The sequence below is a fragment of the Neolamprologus multifasciatus genome, chromosome 22 (assembly GCF_963576455.1).
Source record: "Neolamprologus multifasciatus chromosome 22, fNeoMul1.2, whole genome shotgun sequence".
NCBI classification, from domain to species: Eukaryota; Metazoa; Chordata; class Actinopteri; order Cichliformes; family Cichlidae; genus Neolamprologus; species Neolamprologus multifasciatus.
Genome location: NC_140459.1, coordinates 26,056,403 through 26,076,753, shown reverse-complemented (window position 1 = coordinate 26,076,753; position 20,351 = coordinate 26,056,403). Strand labels below are relative to the sequence as shown.

The following is a 20,351-nucleotide window of genomic DNA, read 5'->3' as shown; positions in this document are numbered from 1 at the left end:
TTTGTTCTCGCTCTCTCTTGCTCTCTCTCTCACTTGCCCTTGGCCCATGCATGTGCGCCTAATCCTTGATCCAGTGTTGCGCAGCTAGGATGAAAACACCTCTCACCAAGAGCAATTCCATGTCAGTGTCCAGTCCCTCTGTAGGAGACTGGTTCCAGAGGCCTGGCATTCATTCTGTTAATGTCAGTCCGGCTATATCGAGCCAGTATCTGTCAAGCTCATGCACTAGCTTAAGTTCCTTTCCGCTAGAGAGGTGGTCCCAATAGCCAACCTCGATAGCTGGGGATCTAACCGCTAGGGGTTCCATCCCCGAGCACTACCTGAAATCCATTGCATCCAAACACTACGGCGCCTCCTGCAGACAGTGGGCATTCAGGAAGGCAGGCCAATATCGTCTCTTCGGGTTGTGCCTGGCTGGGCTCTATTGGCTAAGCCCCAGCCACAAGATGTTCTCCCTTGATTTCCCTCACCGGGTTTGGCTCCAGTGTGGGGTCCCAGTAACCTAAGCAGGGTAGACTTGTCCTTTGAATTAGTTTCTTTCATAGAATTCGATTATGATGTTTTATGAATATAAAATCATTAAATTTATAAATGGAATGAGTGTTTGAGTGTTTCACATTAGTGGAACCACAGAGAAATGATTCATATTTAATTCTATAATATCAAATAGAAATTGTTTCAGCATGTACTTCTACACATTTTACTTAATGTGAGATTTAAATAGACATGTAGATAAGCAGTATTTCAAATAGATATGGAAATAATTGTGATCTTTACTGAGGTACTGTGTTCCAGTTCCTCAGTAAATTAAAAGTACAGACTGTGTCAGGAAGCTTAGCCAAACTGTTTTCAAAGGTTTTTTTTTTTTTTTTGGTTGACCAGTTAGGTCTTTCTGAAAAGGCAACAAAGAAGTCTTTGGGAAGAGGACAGAATCTCCTTTTAATAAACCTTAAGTAAAGTGATTATAATTCAGCACTACTGAGTTTAGTGTGAATAGCATTTAATGTGAAGACTGAAATAGACACTTTTACTGGGATGACAGGTACAGTACCAGTTTCAAATTATGAATGAATTTGATTGGGGTCTTTTAATATTTAGATTCCAATGAGCCAGCCTTTGTTGGAATTTTAAAAGTAGTCTATGTTTTTGTAGTTCTCTTTGGATTGCTTTCTCACTCATTTTCAGAGGAATTTTTCTTTAGATATTTTGTTATTAACAGCCTGTTGCAAAAGCGCATTATTCGTTCACACTCCAGCTGATCCATCTACTACTTGCCAAGGCTTCATCTGAAACGGTCTCAGTAGAGGGGAGGCTGTCATAAGTATCTACCATCATCTCGAGACACTCACTGTCTTTTATGGTTCTGAGGTGCCACACACACACACACACACACACACACACACACACACATTGGAATACTATCAGACATGGACTGGCCTTCCCAGAGCCCAGGTCTCAGCATTACTGATGGAGTGTGGGATCATCTTGACAGAGAATCCAGAGAATTCATCCAAAGAAGAGCTTTGAATGTCCTTCAAAAAGTCTATTCCAGAAGAATACTTTTAAAAAATTATAAGAATGCTTGTTTAAGAGAGTTCAGGCTATGTTATGCAAGTAATCATACCAATGTACAAACTGGTAAGAATTGTACAAATTCTGATACTTATACTGTATTTCTGTGTATGTTTGCAGATGTTTCTTAACCATTGCACTCATTTCCCTATTTCTCATTTTTAGCTTTATAAATATTAATAACTGTTTCCCTTTGCAATGCTTAAATTTTCACTTTTTACATTTTTCCTTTATTTGTATTTGCTATTTTTCATATTTTGTTAGCATGTTTAATTTTTTTGCAAGTTTTTTAAATAGTAGTTTTATGCAAATCTATCATCATAATCAAAGCCATGAAGTGCTGTCGTGCCATGTGCTGTGAACCATGATATGAAGCTGAGGTGACAATGCATGGTAAACATTTGCCAAGAATAAATCATGCGAATAAGCAATAAAGGCTTTTTCAGCTGTGTATAATAGCGCTCAGGCTTCCTGTTTGGCACCTTAAAATGTTTGTATATTTGCAGCTTTAGGACAAAAATGAACATAATGTCACACCAACCTCCAGCTACATGGCTGGAGATGGGCCCATGCAAATGAATGCTATCAGAGACAAAGTGTGATAAATGTGGTGTCAATAGAGATAGTGCGGTGCCACATCACCCTCCCCATCACAGCTCAACAGAGCCAAAAGAAATCTCAGAGGCCCTCACAAGCAGCATCACACATCATCAAGTGCATGAAATGATGTGGTTCTGCAGCTCTCTGATAAACTCTATTATTTCAAGGTTTTGACTACATTATTCTATGCCTCAAAGATTTTGCCTTGTGTCTTTGCGGTCACTCTGTAGTAGCATCAAGTTTTAAGACCTACTTTTAAAATTCCCCTTGCCGTCCTAAAAATGCAGCATAGCTGGGGTTTCTGCTCTGAAATCACCGAGTACAAAGGCTTTTGACACAGTCCTAAATTATCAGTGAAATAGTCTGTCATCTTTTCTGAATAGGCTGTGATGGCAGACAATAACATACCTACCACTCAAGTGCTGCAATGTGCTATTAATTTTCTTGCCAGATCAATCCCACTTAAGCCTGCATAATGTCCCATTTTCAGCCACAGTCTGCGGAGATCTAAAAAAAGAGAGAGCGAGAGAAAATGCTGAACGTGCCCGTTCAGAGTTGTTGCTTGATCCTTTTGCCATTCACTAGCGTCCCTTTATCATAGGGGCCATCAAATATTCCCACAGAGCTGGTTTCAATGCCGTTCCCTGATGACTGAAATTATTTCACTTCTCTGACGTGATTACTATTTATGACCAGCTTCTCAAGATTGGTTGCTGATTGCTTAGATTTTTGAGGATGCAACAACAATAGGAAACTTGCTGCTGCAAAAATACAGGAAAAAATTTTAAGGTTTAAGGGGTGCACATGCACAAGAATATTTTGAAAGTGATGTGCAGTTTGAGTTAGGTGGGAAAGATTGTCCACTAATTTCAGGCTTAGTTGCATATGATGAATTTTCCTCAGGGTGGACAAAAAAAGGTCAAAAAGACGTACCACTGCAAACCATTTGCCAATTTAGGGATGTAAGTGGCTGCATGAGAATTAATGGAAGGCATAAAGACTCAATTACTATTTCTAGCCATGTGAATATTAAGATTATTGTGAAATGAATGGGAATAAGTTCAGATTTCTTTGCTGAGGTACTGGCTTGCGTTTGAGCTATTTTTGAAATGTGTTTAAGTAATATCGCATAAAGACAGAAATCTAATTTGTGTAGAGTCACTAATGATATAAGCCTAATGGGTAATAAGCACATGTAATATGTGCACATATGTTACCTGCAGTAACATGTGTAACATCACAAACATCTGTGTCTTCTAATCCAGCAAATGTTTTAACACTGAATGGTTGTCAGCTGGTATTCTTTGGCTGAAAAATGGTTCCAAAATGAAAGTTGAACCAATGTCACAGATCTTGCTTCGACATCAGTTCAAGGCACTTCTTAAATGTCAACTGGATGTCATTGACATTCCAGCAAGACAAAGTTTGTGTTCAACAATAGTTTTCTCCTGTCTGTTTAACGATTAGACTAAGAAGAGAAAGAAAACACACCTCAGGAGTGACTCAAGCTCATAATCTCACACAGATTACTTCAGATTTGAGTAACAGCGTTCCTGAGTTTAACATGCTTGCAGACAGAGTTGGATGCATTAAGTTCACCATGCAAAAAATGAAATTGAATCTGGATGTGCAACACAATAAATAGCTTTAAAGTATTGATTGCTTTTTTGCTTTAATAACAGTAGTCTGCATTGGTGGAACATCAGTTTATAACCATACACTAACCAGATTAGCTGCGGTTGTTTTTTTTTTGTTTTTTTTTTTAAAGACAAATGCATTTTCCTCTGTTTTTGCAATAATCTCATGCATATTTCTCACTTTCTAAGAGGAGGGCAAGCCACTCGTTCAAGAAAGTTACAACAGAATGGGCTTAACCTACCTATTATTATGGCCCAAAGCCATTTAACATACAAATGATGCCAAATATAAACCAAATATTTTGTCAAGGCAGCCTGTTGCAGTTGCTGTTCTTTTTGCTCAAAACGCTCATTTTTCTTTTTCATTATTGTCAAGCTCTTTAAGTTTGTGCAGCTTCCCCGCTTGAAAGGGATTGACGCATCTACCACAGGTGTTTAACTGGATTTCACTCAATGACCAGGCAGATCTTTTGTTTTCCTTTTTCTTTAATCTTCTTTTTCGGCCATAGTCAGCCATAGGTGAAAAACCTTTAAATACAAACCAAAACCCAAATTACAAATTATGTTTGTTATCACACATCTGCAAATATTGTAAACAATCCCAAACACATTTTCTTTTTTAAACACATCAATGCAGTGCGTAAGCTTTGTAGTACAAGTTTTACTTGAGTATTTTTAAATGTTCAAATTATGTAATTCACTAACAATTGTACATACACCTTGAGAAATACTGCTTTCTATTAAAGTGCCAAATTAAATGATCAATCTGCATTAGAACTTAAGCAGTACAATAGTGTTTATAACCAGCTTCTCTTAACCATATGCAAGCATTAACAGTCTTCCATATGCAGACCAACAATAAACAATGGTGCCGCTCGTAAACAGGCGACCAACTGACGGCACAGTGCTAATGCTACGTAAGCTAGCGGCAGCCGCGATTCTTTAGCAACTCGCTTCAAAGTCTTTTAACATAGTCAGCAACCATTTCCTTACCGGCTGCCTCCCTGGCTTTGTAGATACTTCAGTTCCACACAATATCTATGTTGGTAATAACTTATTGAAAGAATTATGCTGGGCTTTTCCCGTAAGTGGCAACTTCCTGTTGCTCCCCCGTTCGCCTTCTTTTTTCCTTCCCGACAGAAACCCAGACACAAGATTAGTTCCGCCCTCCAGTCTGTCACTTTTACTTTTTTGCCTCAGGGCTCTCCACCTCCTACTCGGTTTGACTTGACACCTCCCACTCGATCTTCCCTTGGAACACAGGAGATCGCCAAGTTCACAAGCAAACCGCAGTTTAACTCATCCCATTGAAGCATGATGCTGCCGGCTTGGTCCCATTTTGCTCCTCCACAGGTAACAGAACAACTAGACGTCTGACGTCTCTATGAAGGATGGTAGCTTGAGCCACCGGAGTCACTCCCTTTGAACCAGAGCTTAAGTCCTCCACTCTCAAGGACTTAGCCACAGAACCGCTGCAACTGGAGCACACCCGGACATTGACGTCCCTCACAATACCCTTTTTGTCTGGATTAGTGCTGACAACTATGCCCATCTTGAAGTGTCCTCTCAGCGCATTCTGATCACTTAACCAGACGACATCTCCAACAGCGACATTTCTGTGTGCAGTGTGCCACTTGCTCCTTACAAACAAATTGGGGCCAGCAAGTTGGCTCCAGGACCTCCAAAACTTGCTCACTTCTGCCTGAATCGCTTGGAGTCTCTTATAGGGGTAAACGGAAAAGTCAAACATCTTGAAGTCCCCATTTTGAGATGCTCGACCAAGCAAAAGACTGTTGGGTGTGACGTAATGAATGCAACCTTCCCGACTCTGAACTCTGGCATCAATCGGGCGCTCATTTGCAAGGTTAGCTGCCACATGGAGAGCTGTCTGGAACTCACTGTAACTTAGCCCAGACTCCCTTCCAAGACTCTGAAGTGCTCTCTTCACAATGCGCACAGCAGCCTCAGCAGCTCCATTTCTATGTGGGGAATCAGCTGGATTAACTTTCCACATCCACTCTGTTTCATTCTTTGCCGCAGTCTCCTCCAAGACAAACTTGTTCTGACTTTCCAAGAATCCGTAAAGTTCCTTCAAGACAGACTTTGCTACTATGAAATTAGTACCTGGGTCTGACCAGATCTTTCTTGGATGTCCTCTAATTGCTGTAAATCTCTGGTAAGCCATCAAGAAGCCTTCAGTCGACAAGGGGTTTACTAACTCCGTGTGAATCGCCCTGCTGGCCATACAACAGAATACAACCCCCCAAACCTTTATCATGACTCTTTTCTTGACGTCATCCTTCACTTGGTAGGGTCCAAAGAGATCCACTGTTGTGAACTCAAAAGGTAAAGCAGGTTGAGTTCTTTCCGGAGGTAAGTCGCCCATTATTTGCCGGCAACTCTGTGCTTTTGCTTTCCGGCAAACCACACAACCATCAACAACTTTTTGAGCAATCCTTCTCCCTCTTATGACCCACGCTTTCTTCCTCATTCTGAGCAGGGTCCCAGCAACTCCCTCATGACTCTCATTGTGGGCCTCCCAGGCTAACAGTGTAGACGTCCAAGCATCATAAGCCAAGATGGGAACACTAACCTGGTCTTTCTTAAAAGCTTGCACTCGGCCACCACAAACAAAGAGCCCAGAGCTTGGGTCTTTGTATACTACCAGTCTATCTGTAGTAGTGCTTGGGAAGACAGCGCTGTCTTGTGCTGCAAGGAAGATGTCTCTTAGGGCATCTTCACGTTCCTTCACCGAAATTACTCCTGCCAACGGGACTGCCTCCCACTTTGGGTCATTAGCAGCTGGATGTCCCCCAAGAAACTTTCTAGCTGCTCTCCAAGTCCAAGCAACTGATCTAACCAATCGAGTTAGGTCACTGAACCGCTTGACATCTAAAAGGTTCTTGATGACTGACCCCGCAGGTGGTCTTCGCTGCTCTCCCTGGGCCTCAGCCCGACTTTGCTTTTCTTCTTGCCCTCTTATCTCGGCCCTTGTCAAGGCAGCGACAAATGCCTTTCTTTGCAGCTTATTGACGTTTTCTTTGGCAGTGGCGGCTAACTCTTTAGCTGACCTAACTGGCCACTCGCTCACAGGCAAACTCAAGAACTTTGGACCATTTTGCCATTCTGAGTCTTCATCTAGATCTCTGGGACTAGCTCCTCTTGTGACTACATCCGCAATGTTCTGAGGGCCAGGGATCCACCACCAATCTTGAATCCTTGTGCTGCTCTGTATTTCTCCACTCCTATTTGCAAAAAAGGTCTGATACCCATAGCTCTCCCGCTGTATTGCCCCAATGACGGTTTGGCTGTCGACAAAGTGATGCCACCTCTCAATCTGAATCCGGCTTTGCGCCTCAAAGTATTTCTTTAGGCGTGAGCCAAACACTGCCCCACACAGCTCTGCTTTGACAACATCCCCTTTGTGGTCCAATGGAGTTAACTTAGCTTTGGACTCCACCAACCTGATGATTGTGCCCTGATCTGAATTCCACCTTAAGTACAACACTGCCCCATAGGCTTGCTCACTTCCATCGGAGAAAGTAATTGCCCAGGGTTCTTCGGTGAAGCATGGGGGAGTTAGCACCCTTGCAAATGTGACTTTGCTGAGCTGGGAATACTCCTCAAAAAGCCTAATGGCGTCCTCCCTCAGGGCATCTGAGAGCGCCATGTCCCAAGTGTCCTTGACCAAGCAGCTTTCTACTTTTGTCTCTTGGAATGCTCTGCGAACTAAGATTGCTCCCTTTTGCTTTGCAGGAGTGACCAAACCGACTGGATCATACAACCCTGACACTTGACTGAGAAGCTCTCTTCGTGTCAGTGGGTTTGGCGTGTGGGTCTTAATCTGCTCCTGGACAAGGTCTTGGCCAACTCGCATCTTTTTCTTCCTCTTAGAGAAGTTGATTGCTACCATGACATGAAGCTTGTCTTCTTCCACTATATAACCCAGACCAAGAGCTTTGTTTTCTTCGTCACGCATTTGGTTTGGTAGAACTATGGTTTTCATTCTTGTCTTCTCACCCTTGTCATTGCGCTTCCTCCTCCCACTTTGACCAGATAAGACCCAAGGTTTCAGCTCAAATCCTCCAGCCTTTAGAATTCGCCCAATGTTCTCTGTAATGACTTCTAGTTGATTCATGTCATTGTGAGAGGTAAGGATGTCATCGACATAGCTGTCTTGCTGGAGTACACGACGTTCCTCCTTGAGGTGGGAAAAGGTAGAAAGGCTGGCAGTTTCACGCATTGCCAGCTGTGCAATGCATCCTGCCGGTTTATCTCCAATATTCACCCTTGTGATGGCATATTCCTCTAGCTCGTCATCCTCAGAGTCCCGCCAGAGGAATCTATGCAGGTGCATCTCTTTGTCTTCCAACCAAACTGAATTGTACATCTTTTTTATGTCACCAAGGGCTCCGTACACTCCGCCCCTGAATCTGAGGAGAACCGCTCGAATCTGGTTGAGGACATCTGGACCCTTTATTAGCAGATCGTTCAAGCTCACACCTCTAAACCTCTGGCTGCTATTCCACACAAGCCTCACTGGAGTTGTAACAGAGTGGGGATTCGGAGCAATGAGGTGACTCACGTACCACACTGGCCCATCCCAGTTACTGATCATGCCCTTGGACAACTTGACTGCGGCTCCACGCTCCACCATGTCATGCACCTGAGCGGCATAAGCGACTTTCCATTCAGACTCCTTGGCCAATTTCTTCTCTGTCCGGAGGAATGTGCTCTCAACTCCTTTTTTGTTATCTGGTAAGGATGCTGGATCTTCAGCCCAAGGGTATTTGGCATGCCAGTGTGGCTCGTCGCTGTGGCCATCACCCATGACATAGGTGAGTCCTTCTCTTATTATTTCAAGCTCTCTTTCCTCAGCCAGTGTCATTTCTTTCCCACCTGGCTGGCAATTTCCACAACGGCAACCCCCACGCTTTGGCTCACATGCAGCACCAATGCTATCCCACTTCCACCACTCTAAGAATTCTCGACTGGCGGTTGAGGTGCTTGACCTCTGAAGCTTAGCAGGAACATGCTTCCTTGTTGAAGACTGGTCTGAGGCCTCGCCAATGAGCTCCTCATACTTGACAGCTGCTGCTCTCATTGACCTGGCAAAGTGTGTCTTGGACATGTGGGCAGAGACAGTGAGCTCCTCGAAGAGCTCAGGGTGAGTTCCCCCAACCGTCTTTCCAAGTGGCCCATCCCATAACACAAGGTCACCGATGACTCTACTCCTCTGAGGCGCTAGCCGACCTTCTTTATGACTTATAAGCAGATGAATGTCTTTTGGTCTTACAAGATCGTTGAGTGGTATATCCGGAAAGAACCTTTGTAGCTGACTCGGTGTGACATGTTTGTGGACTTCTGCTATGCTGTCGAGTCCATAGCAGACCAGTTGGTGTGACCTAAGGGTGCCTCTAGGCGTTCTGACTCGGATCTTTAAAAGATACCGCCTTGTTCTCACGTGCGTTTTCATTGCCCCTACTCCATGAACAACCAGAGTGATTTCTTCACTTCTTAGGTTAAGACTGCTTGCAGCCCTGTGGGTTATATAGTTGGTGTCAGAAGCCAGGTCAATTAATGTCCCAATCTTTTGCCCAGCATTAGCTGTGACCTCAAGGAGCATCATGATTACTGGCAGCTCTCGAAACCCACCTTCGAATAGGAGACTTGGCTGCTCCTTGGTGGTGCTGCATGTCCTAGATGCAGTGTTTGAAAATGCATCCCTGCATTCTCTTGCCAGTTCAGGTGACAGTTTTCTGAGGAACTCCTCCTGATCCTCCGTACATTTCCTGCTGACCTTTCCTCCCTCTGGATCAGATCTGTTTTGCCTCCCTGCTGCACTTCCCTTCCTCACCTCAGCATTAGGGCATAGGTAGTAATGGTGCTCCGCAGCGTGTGCCTCTTTGCAGCCTGGGTTTTTGCACAGATAAGTGGGTTTGCAGTATGACCCATTGTCATGAACCTCGAGACAACTCCAGCATGCGCCTAGTTTCTTAATTGCAGCCTTCTTTTCTGCAAGCTTTAATGTTTTAAATTGCCTGCAGAAGTAGAGTTTCTTTTTATGCTTTCCATCACCGCAGACCACACACCCTTCATCACTACCTAATTTGGTGAGTTTGGTTCTGGAATGTTTCAGCTCCACTCTTTCTCGCTTACTTGGCTCTTCCTCTCTCAGATGATCAAGCTGTTCATATATGGTTTTTTGCTCTTTGAGGAATTCCAGAAGACTATCAAATCGTTTTTCTGGGGTGACCATGTTTCTACTGTCAGCAACATAAATAAGCCACTCCTTTTTGAGTGCTTCTGGAAGTTTACTTTCGATTGACTTTGTCACCAATGGGTTTTTTATAGCTCCCGTGTCACCAAGGTCAACCAGGTCTTGAAGCGCCTTCTCCACAGCTTGAATTAATTCCACTATTTTTCTTGGCTGGTGGCTCTTAACAGCTGGCATTCTCTGTAACTCCTCCACTATTTCAATAGCAATTGATGTTTGATTGCCAAACCGATTCTCCAAAACACGAAAGATGTCATCTGCAGTGTTGTAAGTGGAGAGTCGAAGTTCTCTCGTTATTTTCTCATCCACACTATCAAGTAGCTGAAACTTTTTGATCTCTTTCGAACCAGATGGCTCCGCCTGCCCCTGAAGAGCCTCCCATTCCTTCTTCCATCTGTGGAAGTCTCGTTTATTTCCAAGAAACTTAGGAAGTGCTGTTGGTTTCAGCTTGATGATTGGCATGGGGCAGCTGGAGGTAGTTGGCAATGATAACAGGTGATCAGCATCCTCCTTTATTCTCATCTCCAGAAAGTCAGCTTTTCTGGAAACCAGCCTGGGGACGCAGAGTTCCAGCTTCTGTATATTGCTTTGAAGATCTCTCCGAACACCTGATGGGATCCAATGCTTCCACTTGCAATACCTCTCCTTTGCCACTTCCACCAGTTCTTTCAGGTGGCCAAGAACGAAATCATACACTTCATAATTACTGTCAGGCGTAATGGCAGCAACATGTTCACACTCAGCCTCTGCTGCCTGTAGTGCTGTGGACAATTCTGCACTTCCAAAGTTGGCCCAGAGAGCCTCTCTGACTAGGGTTTTTATTTCCTTCAGTTTTAACTCACATTCACTTGCAGTCTTTGCTAAGTCGACTTTCTGCTGTTCTGTCTGCACGACTGCTTCACTTGTGTCAAACTTTGCCTCTAGCTCTGTAATGAAACCGGCCTCTAGATCATCATTGGCCTCCATGACTTTCTCTGCTTCCATTGACAGTCTATTGAAACTATCTTTGAGTTCTTCTTCAGTCATATCCTCATACGTCCTCGTAATGCTATTAACCACACGAGAGAATGATCTCTTGGCTGTTGTCCTCACTCCTTTGAGTTGTTCAACTGACTTCCCAGCAGCTTGGTCTGCCATTTTTGTGTGCTCAGGCTTGAACTGGGGTTTATTTACTAACGGGAATGGCACATGCAACTTGAGGGATTCTCCGAATTTTCTCTTTGCACTAATTATTCCCTTTTCCCAGGACTCCAGGTCATTACTCCCAGATTTTGATTTCCCGGTTTTTCACTGTCAAGCTCTTTAAGTTTGTGCAGCTTCCCCGCTTGAAAGGGATTGACGCATCTACCACAGGTGTTTAACTGGATTTCACTCAATGACCAGGCAGATCTTTTGTTTTCCTTTTTCTTTAATCTTCTTTTTCGGCCATAGTCAGCCATAGGTGAAAAACCTTTAAATACAAACCAAAACCCAAATTACAAATTATCACACATCTGCAAATATTGTAAACAATCCCAAACACATTTTCTTTTTTAAACACATCAATGCAGTGCGTAAGCTTTGCAGTACAAGTTTTACTTGAGTATTTTTAAATGATCAAATTATGTAATTCACTAACAATTGTACATACACCTTGAGAAATACTGCTTTCTATTAAAGTGCCAAATTAAATGATCAATCTGCATTAGAACTTAAGCAGTACAATAGTGTTTATAACCAGCTTCTCTTAACCATATGCAAGCATTAACAGTCTTCCATATGCAGACCAACAATAAACAATGGTGCCGCTCGTAAACAGGCGACCAACTGACGGCACAGTGCTAATGCTACGTAAGCTAGCGGCAGCCGCGATTCTTTAGCAACTCGCTTCAAAGTCTTTTAACATAGTCAGCAACCATTTCCTTACCGGCTGCCTCCCTGGCTTTGTAGATACTTCAGTTCCACACAATATCTATGTTGGTAATAACTTATTGAAAGAATTATGCTGGGCTTTTCCCGTAAGTGGCAACTTCCTGTTGCTCCCCCGTTCGCCTTCTTTTTTCCTTCCCGACAGAAACCCAGACACAAGATTAGTTCCGCCCTCCAGTCTGTCACTTTTACTTTTTTGCCTCAGGGCTCTCCACCTCCTACTCGGTTTGACTTGACAATTATGTTTAATGCCAACATGAAAGGGCTACTTTTTCTTTCACAATCCTTGAAACGCCAGGTGTTACAAATCTAAGAAGAAATACAAAAGAATATTCAGGTGTTTGAACAATAATAAACTTAAAACACAGGGAGCACTGTGAGTGTAGTTTGATGTCCTTCATAAAACTCTGCAAGAAGACGTTACCACATTCACACTCCTCAGACCACAGTGTGACCGTACTTAGAGTTCTGACCTTGTGGGTGTGCAGAGACCTTCATCTGAGATGTGAAGGCATTTTCCTATTTGTGAGTGAAAAAAAGTGTAATCCTGGACATGTCGACAGAAGATGTTTCTGTGCCCTAAATATTGAAGTGCTAGCCGCTGGAATGTGTCCATCTAACTTGTGTTACTGTTTGAGTCCAGTTTGGATCAACACAGTGTTTGGAATCTTCTATCAGCGTGTGCAGAGGTCATCCGAGTGACTGTAGCTGTGGTAACTGGCTATAATTAGTGCAGTGGTTCCCAAACATTTTTCGCTGGGCCCCCCTTTGTTTTACAGAAGAATGTTTGCCCCCCCTCGCGTGCGCGCACATATGCATGCACGCACATATGCATGCACGCACTCACGCACGCACGCACTAACACATCCTCTAACCACACACACCCATATTTTGCTCAATTGCCGTTTATTTCACACCTCAACGCTGTGCGCCACGTTATTGTTTACATGAGATGAATTGCAGAATGGCAGATAGTCAGATTAACAGTATTTTGTCTCGATCTTCAGGTTTTACACACTTACATATAAACACGCAGTTACTACTACGCAGTTATTTTACATGTAGTTTTTTTTTGCTGTGTAATAATATTCAACATTGCTATCAATACATTTTTCAAAAAATGTCTCTCTGTAAAAAATGAGTTTAAAAACATAAACAACTGTGGGATACTGTTTGTTTGTGATTTGAACCGAGGGAACAAATCGTGGCAGGATCAGCCTGATATTATTTGTATCCTGCTGTAACTTTACTGTATAAAGAGCTAACATCTCCAAAATGTCAAGAGTAGTTAGTCATTACAACAAGTGTTTGTGAACTAAAAATCAAGAATGTGGGATACTGTTTGTCCGTGATTTAAACAGCCCAGCACTGCTCCCGACACAGGCAAAACCAATTCTGCAGGGGAGACCTACCTCGGCACTTGTGCAGGTGAAGCCAAAGGGAAGATATGCTTCACCATATTTTCTAGTCTTTGGCTTAGAATGAAGTTGGTTTGGAAACATATTCAGCGATGCTTCATCTCCTGCTTTGCGTTTGTCTAGGCGCCCCATGCTAGCAGTGTCCAAACGTTTTGGTTTTTTTCCCTTTTCATGCCGTGCCCCCCTTGCAGTGGCTCTGCCCCCCCCCCTAGGGGGCGGGCCCCACACTTTGGGAAGGTCTGAATTAGTGGAGCCTGACTACCTGCTGCACCCCTTCCTGGCCTTGCAGGCAAACACTTTCTCAAACATATTTTTTAGTTCCACTTCTATAAGCACAATTTAAAAAAATAAAATCTTTACACCCTCATACCAGAATGCCAGCATTCTCTTTAGAGTTAAGCTCTTCAGTAATTGTTTTTATTTGACCTCTTCCTTTAGTGTAGTCTTCTATCTTCCCAAGTTATTTTATTTTGCATACATTTAAATCAGGTTTTTAGCTGCTGTAACACAGTCTTCCCCCAACTTTGTAATAAATAAAAAATAAATTAAGAATAAGAAAAAATAAAGTATTATTTTCTTATTCTCATTTTTGCTTTGCATTGCTTTTTGCTTCCACTATTTAGAATCTGTAAGAAAATAATAGCCTTGCTTGTGGTGCATGGTGGTGAATGGTATTTCTGAGATTTAAAATGTATCCGTTTTTGCCATTTTAAATTCTCATGAATAATCTCCTCTGTGGGCAGAAGCGCTGCCTGACAGCAGAATATTATGTGTTTAAACTCAACGAATCAACAGCATTGTCCATAGAGCAGGAATATAAAACTATTTCAGCTTTCTAAAAGTTGCATGAGGAAAACAAATTTCATGAACGACATTCTTGTTAATCCCTAAGGATTTGTGGGACATTTCAGCCTAGAAGTCCTTGTCTGCAAAGCAATACACTAGAGTCTGACCCTGAAAATTATGCAGTCATCTCTTTATTTATGATTTCATTTTTACTGTAGTTTTCTGGACCTTTAATTCACCCCATCAGCAGCAGAGATCATCAACAAAGGGTACTGGTGGCACTTCGTGACTCATGAAGGAAACTGTATGTAAATTACTTTAAATATTGCCTCCCTTCTCACGATACAGAGCACATTCTGCAATCTGAATGTAATGGGTTGGCCAGCTGGAACATGTGTACTTCTCAGGGCTACATTTCTCAGTGAAATGCCCTCTGGTGTGTAGTAAAAGCTTGGTTATTCAACTGATAATGCATGTCAGTCAAGGCACGGGGGTGGGGGTCACTTGAAAGAAAGAGCTTGACGTGCTGGCAATCTGCTTCCTTGCACTGTTTGTTAATCTTTTCAATCCCGCCCGAGAGATATAAGATATTATATTAGATTGTTCAGAGGATCCTGCTGAGAAAACAAATTGCTGGTTAATGATCTGAAGAGGAAGGAGGATAACAGTTATGACAGGACAAAAGGGACACAACCATGACTTGATAGGCCACTGCAGAGATGTTTTATTAAAGAAATGTAATTGTTCCTTTTAACATTTGCTCTTAGATCCTAAGCTCAAAGTTCCCTTCTGTTTTACAATGAGCAGTTTTTCACAAGATTACCATCCAACAGCTTTCCGTCCCATTTGTCTACTGTGCCGTCATGAGGTATTACACTGGAGCAGCTTCTATTACATGAGGTCAGTGCTGCTAAATGATCCCCTTTCAACTAACTCATTCTCTTCCTTTGCATATCCTACTTCCAAAAGAACACAACAGGCCACTTTCCATTTCAAGAAATCTGACTTTTACTTGTTGGCTACCACCACATCTAACTAGTGACTCCTCCTTGCCACTGAGCAGTGTCAGAAGCCAATTGTCACAGTTCAGAAAGCTTCGAGTTTCATTCCAGCATCCTTTCATAACACCTCGGTAACCACAGCCAATATTGTGTCTGTCTTCTTCTATTTATGGATCGAGAAGCACAAGAAGTAAATGATGGGGAAATGCAGTGTGCCACACACAGAAACTGAAACACAATCTGACATAACCCTGCACAGCAGTACATATCTATTGTAGTGGATCTGTATGTTTGTTCACAAGAAGGCAAGATAAACTATTGTAACTCAATAGTTTATCCTATTGAGTTGCATGACAGAAAGACAATAGCCCATTCATAGGATTGATGAATAGCCACAGATTTTAGACCAATGGCGGCACGCTCCACAACCAACATTAAAGCAGCAAATCTCTGAATCAGTGCCTCAATGCATTCTCACTTGATCATCCAAGACTTTGCTAAGATACTTTATGTTGGTGTTTTCCTGAATTTATGATCCATCTATAGCAGGGGTAGGCAACTCCAGGCCTCGAGTGCCGGTGTCCTGGAGGTTTTAGATGTGTCCATGATCCATCACAGCTGATTTAAAGGGCTAAATGACTCCTTGAAGTTCTCCAGAGGCCTGGTAATGAACTAATCATTTGATTCAGGTGTGTTAACCCAGGGTGCGATCTAAAACCTGCAGGACACCGGCACTCGAGGCCTGGAGTTGCCTACCCCTGATCTATAGTTTAACATAGAGAATCACACACCTGCATATAAACATTGTCATCTTCTCCATGCTTGCTATATTACTATAGACATCCTTTGTACGGGATTCTGGCAAGAGAACTGAAGATGACGATGGTGCATAGTATGGATAGTTTGCAGTTTGTAATTTTGGAGTTTTATGTGGCTTCACTGATTTCTGATCCCTACACTCTCTCATTATGGTTGTAAGTTCACAGTTTTCAGTTGTGAAGCATTTCTCTTTACATAGCAAGCAAATGGCTCCTTGGCATCAACAGTAAAGAACCCAAACATTTCCACACACATGCTGAGTGCAAAGTACTGGTCAGACACCATCACAGACTGTGAAAAGATATTAAACTTTGAATAGCTTTTATTTGTGAAAAAAAAATTCTAATAAAATCTGTCAGCCCTCGCGCTCGTGCGCTATCCATAATATTCAGAGAGGAGATATTGTGCCGCATATAGTATTCTTACCTGGCTTGCAAAACGTTGATATGCACAGAAGCAACATTTTTTCAAAGCGTAGTCTGAGTTTGCTTTCATATTTTGTGTTATTTAGTTTCAATATAACATTATCAAGCCCATTCACATCGAGCCTACTAGTTAAAGAGTTCTGATGGAAGCACATGAAATCCATGCTGAAAGGCCCCGGGGAGTATTTCTTTTTTGTTTTAACTCTTCAGAACAGCATTACACAATCAGCAGAATGAAACGATAAGGGACAGATGAGTGGGTGGCATAAAATGATTCATCATGGTCTAATTTCACTTTTTTGGTCACTCTGAATCCTAATGTTGGAGCAATTTATGCCATCCTTTGGATATATTGACTGTAGCCCTCAACTTCAGTCTAAGGACTCAAAAGGCAAATGCACCACTGGCTTGCTGTCAGAGTACTACATCCCAGAGGTTCCTTAGCATCACTGCAAACTCAGACAAACATGTGCCCAGCAGAGTCAGTACAACAGAAGAGTCCAGAGTTTTGCCTCGGGGCGAGCTTTCATGTATTAACTTAAACTCAGTCATGCCAGATGACTACCGGCTACTCCAAGCAAGAGCCAATGCTTTGATAAAGCATTCCAGACCTGTGGGATGTCTGAGATATGGGTTTAGCAATCTGATAAATATTGAAGTTAAAAGTTCAGCACAGTTCACCGCTCTGCAGTGATGGCTAAAGTAAGTTTGTTTGGGTTGGATGTTCATCGGCTCATTCCACCTGGCCAGAGATGAAAAATCGGAGACATCTGTAATTGTCTGGCAGTCTTGCACATTTCCCCCTCGCTGCCGGTTTCCACAGAAACACATACTTTTTTTATCCTCTTTGTGGTTTGTTTCTCTCTCACCCTGTATAATATCATAGCTCAGCAATAATGATATAAACTGTTAATATTTCAGTGGGGGGAAAACCGCACTTTATTCCAAAATTCTACCAACTGCCAAACACTGACAGAATGTGGCTAAAAACTTGCCTATAGTGCTACTGAGAGATGTCAAAAGGCTGTGTAGGGGGAGATTTTCATTTGACAGTCACCAAAAGGCTCGACACTTATTTTCCTGGACTTCCTTACTGTGTGTCTCAAACACCCTCACTAAAAATAGATAAATAAATAATAATAATATTAATAATAGACTCACATGCTGAGGTCAAATGGGTAGATCACAGAATGGGAGAACTGCTAAATGTTCCCAATTAGGATTAAAAAAAAAAAAACTAGCTCGGTGTTTGTCTCAACTCTGAGCCTAGCAATTATTAAGAGTTATCATGTGAGATCTGCTGTACTCACAACCTAAAATCCACTTAAGAAACAATGGATGAACACAAGATTTATGATGGAAATAATGCACCCGAGGGTAAATTCCTCTAAGCTTGGTAAACTACCAAGACTACCCATGGTGAATGCAACATTTCTATAATCTCTAGTCTATTTGTAACAAGGTTTTAACCTTTGCCACAGAATCTACAGCCTCTCATTAGGAAATGGGATGTGTTTGAGCAGCTAAACAAAAGGAAGTCAAGAGTAAAATGATCCCTAACTGCTGAAAGTGTTTTTCACTGAATCTGACAATTTGCTCCAATTCCAATTCCAATTACTATACTACATACCTCAGGCTGCAAAACATTATTTTCAGCTTTGATTAATAAGCTGATTACTGTCAAAGCTAAAAAATAAAAAATAAAAAAAAGTCTACAGGCATGTTATCTCCAGCCAGGAGTCTAAAACTGTTCAATGGACTCCTGGAAGATTGAAACCATTGCATTGTTGACATTTCTTTTGACCTCAGTTTTGAAGCCTCATCATTGGCAATGATTGGAACAAAAAAAAAGGTGTTTTTTTTGTTGTTGTTGTTGTTTTTCAAAAGAAATGGGAGTGCAGAGCCAGGATGTCACAAGCTAACATTAGGTATGGATAGCTCAGCTGATTAACAAGGTGCATTTAAGGTTTAGTATATTAGTAGTGAAAAACAGTTTTAAAACCAAATGTTTTTGCCTGGGAAACAAAATGACTCTTAAAGCAGAGCTTGTCAAAGTTGCCAACTTAGGGAGAACATTAGTACACGATGCACTTTGTCTCTTCAGACGATTCTAGTATTTTATGTTGCCTTGAGATACAGTCATGAGTAAAAGTATAAAAGTATATCTTTATTGCTTCCATAAGAATTAAGAGCAGTCAGCAATGCTGGTAACCACATGTATTTGATTATCAGCACTGATCGTTGATCATGTGCAGTCCTTTTGGGTATTTAAGGAGCTATAATAAACTATTTAATATCAGACAAACATCAAAATATGGGTATAAAAGAATCTCCTATAGATCTTCCTGCTCAGCTGCAGGGAAGGAGTGGTGCAGTGGGTTCAGGGGTGGTGCCAGGGGAGGTGGGCGGACACAGCTGAAAGCGATGCTGCCTCCTGTATTTTAGTAGCACGCCAGAACCTGAGGGAAGAGAGTGGCCCGAGAGCTGACGCTGGGCAGCATGGCTGGAGTCACACAATAGCCTACAGGCAAACTGTGTACACAAGTTCCACTTTGTAAATAAAGACGCTTAAACACATCAGTTGTGCCAGTCTGCATTTGCTGGACTCCATAACCAGGATAAGTGTTAAAACCCCTTTTAATTCTAAGGTTTCTTAGGTTTAAGTACACCAACTGTGTAATGCTATCATATCCATATGACTAAAGGAAATGTAACAACTTTATTCCTTCTTTTACAGCTGTTCTGTCAACACAACATTTACATTTAACAGCTTACAACAACTTTAGAAAAGTCCAAATCTTATGTCTTAAGATTATGTTATGTCATACAGTGCAACGTCTTCATCACATTTACACTAAATTACATTTGAAATTCCACACAGCTTTTCAAGCCCTCAGGATCTGAGACGATATTCGCAAAACATCCTGAGGCAAAAAGAGGCTCCCCGTTTTTTTGGGTGTTGCATGAGTAATTCACAAAGCCCAAAGTGCTAAATGATCTCCAAAGTCTGACAGACAGAGGCAGTCCAGAGGGCTTCCAATCACTACAGACTAATCAACATAAAGTCATTTTTATAAGGGTCTTCTATCACTCACTTGTCTCGTGCTTTAATTTCTTTATCACATGTATATGATCCCTCCTACATGTTTTTTTTTATGTTCTCTTTCAATTTTTTCCATCTTAGGTGGTACTTACTTAAGCAGGATCACCACACACAGCTGTTTGTGTAGTTTATCACATAAAAATGTTGGTTTTGGTGATGGTCAATAACATACAAGCAATTTGGTTCACCTTCAGAAACTGCTGCTGACTCAGGATTCTGAGAACAGCTGTTTGTGTGAAATGAATGGCCCAAAAACCTCTGTGGAGCTGCTAATTAATTTAAGAAGCTAAGTACTGCAAAGTATCATTTGATCAAAATTTTACAAAAAATACATTAATAAGCTTTTTAAAAACTTACTGTACAGCCTGGTAAGATTTACTGGCTGCAAAACACACCAGTGTTGGTGCATATGTTGTCTGATAGGCTTCACAGTAGGATCGAATGTTTGGGATAGGCCTACAGAGGGAATGGTGATCACATGATCTGTCCAGCAGAATCACTATGAATCATTTTTCAGGACATGCGCCAGAGCAGCATCACAGCCGTGCAGACAGTTGTGTCAAGTGCAGACTATTCTGAAATATACTGCTGACAAGTTAACAAACTAGCTTTCCAGTGGTACCACTGAATTATATTTACAGCAACCACACCTGCAAGTAGTTGGAATAATTGACCAACTGGCCATCCAGATTTTGAGCATACAACAATCTCAATCCTTGGGTGACTAGCTTTGATCACAAGGCAATGCACAAATCACCTGGTCGGAGGCAACCCGTCTCGAAGCAATCACTGACTCTAGTCACTC

General features: G+C 42.0%; 1 protein-coding gene across 3 annotated transcripts; it reads right to left on the bottom strand.

Moving 5' to 3' along the window:
- Nucleotides 1-4,176: 4,176 nt before the first annotated feature.
- On the bottom strand, nucleotides 4,177-12,261 carry LOC146493621 (uncharacterized). 3 transcript variants are annotated; one of them, XR_014872025.1, is made up of 3 exons: nucleotides 11,993-12,261; nucleotides 4,803-11,536; nucleotides 4,177-4,337 (listed from the first exon to the last, which is right to left on the bottom strand). XR_014872025.1 is itself a non-coding variant. In XM_085149115.1 (3 exons), the coding sequence occupies exons 2-3, from the start codon at nucleotides 11,221-11,223 to the stop codon at nucleotides 6,326-6,328; spliced, it is 4,827 nt and encodes a 1,608-aa protein (XP_085005241.1). In that variant the 5' UTR covers nucleotides 11,224-11,536; nucleotides 11,993-12,261; the 3' UTR covers nucleotides 6,227-6,325. The 3 variants fall into 3 exon arrangements, 2 of the variants coding, with proteins under 2 accessions (XP_085005240.1, XP_085005241.1); XM_085149115.1 differs by lacking the exon at nucleotides 4,177-4,337 and having other exon boundaries at nucleotides 6,227-6,331; nucleotides 6,403-11,536; XM_085149114.1 differs by having other exon boundaries at nucleotides 4,177-11,536.
- Nucleotides 12,262-20,351: the final 8,090 nt, after the last annotated feature.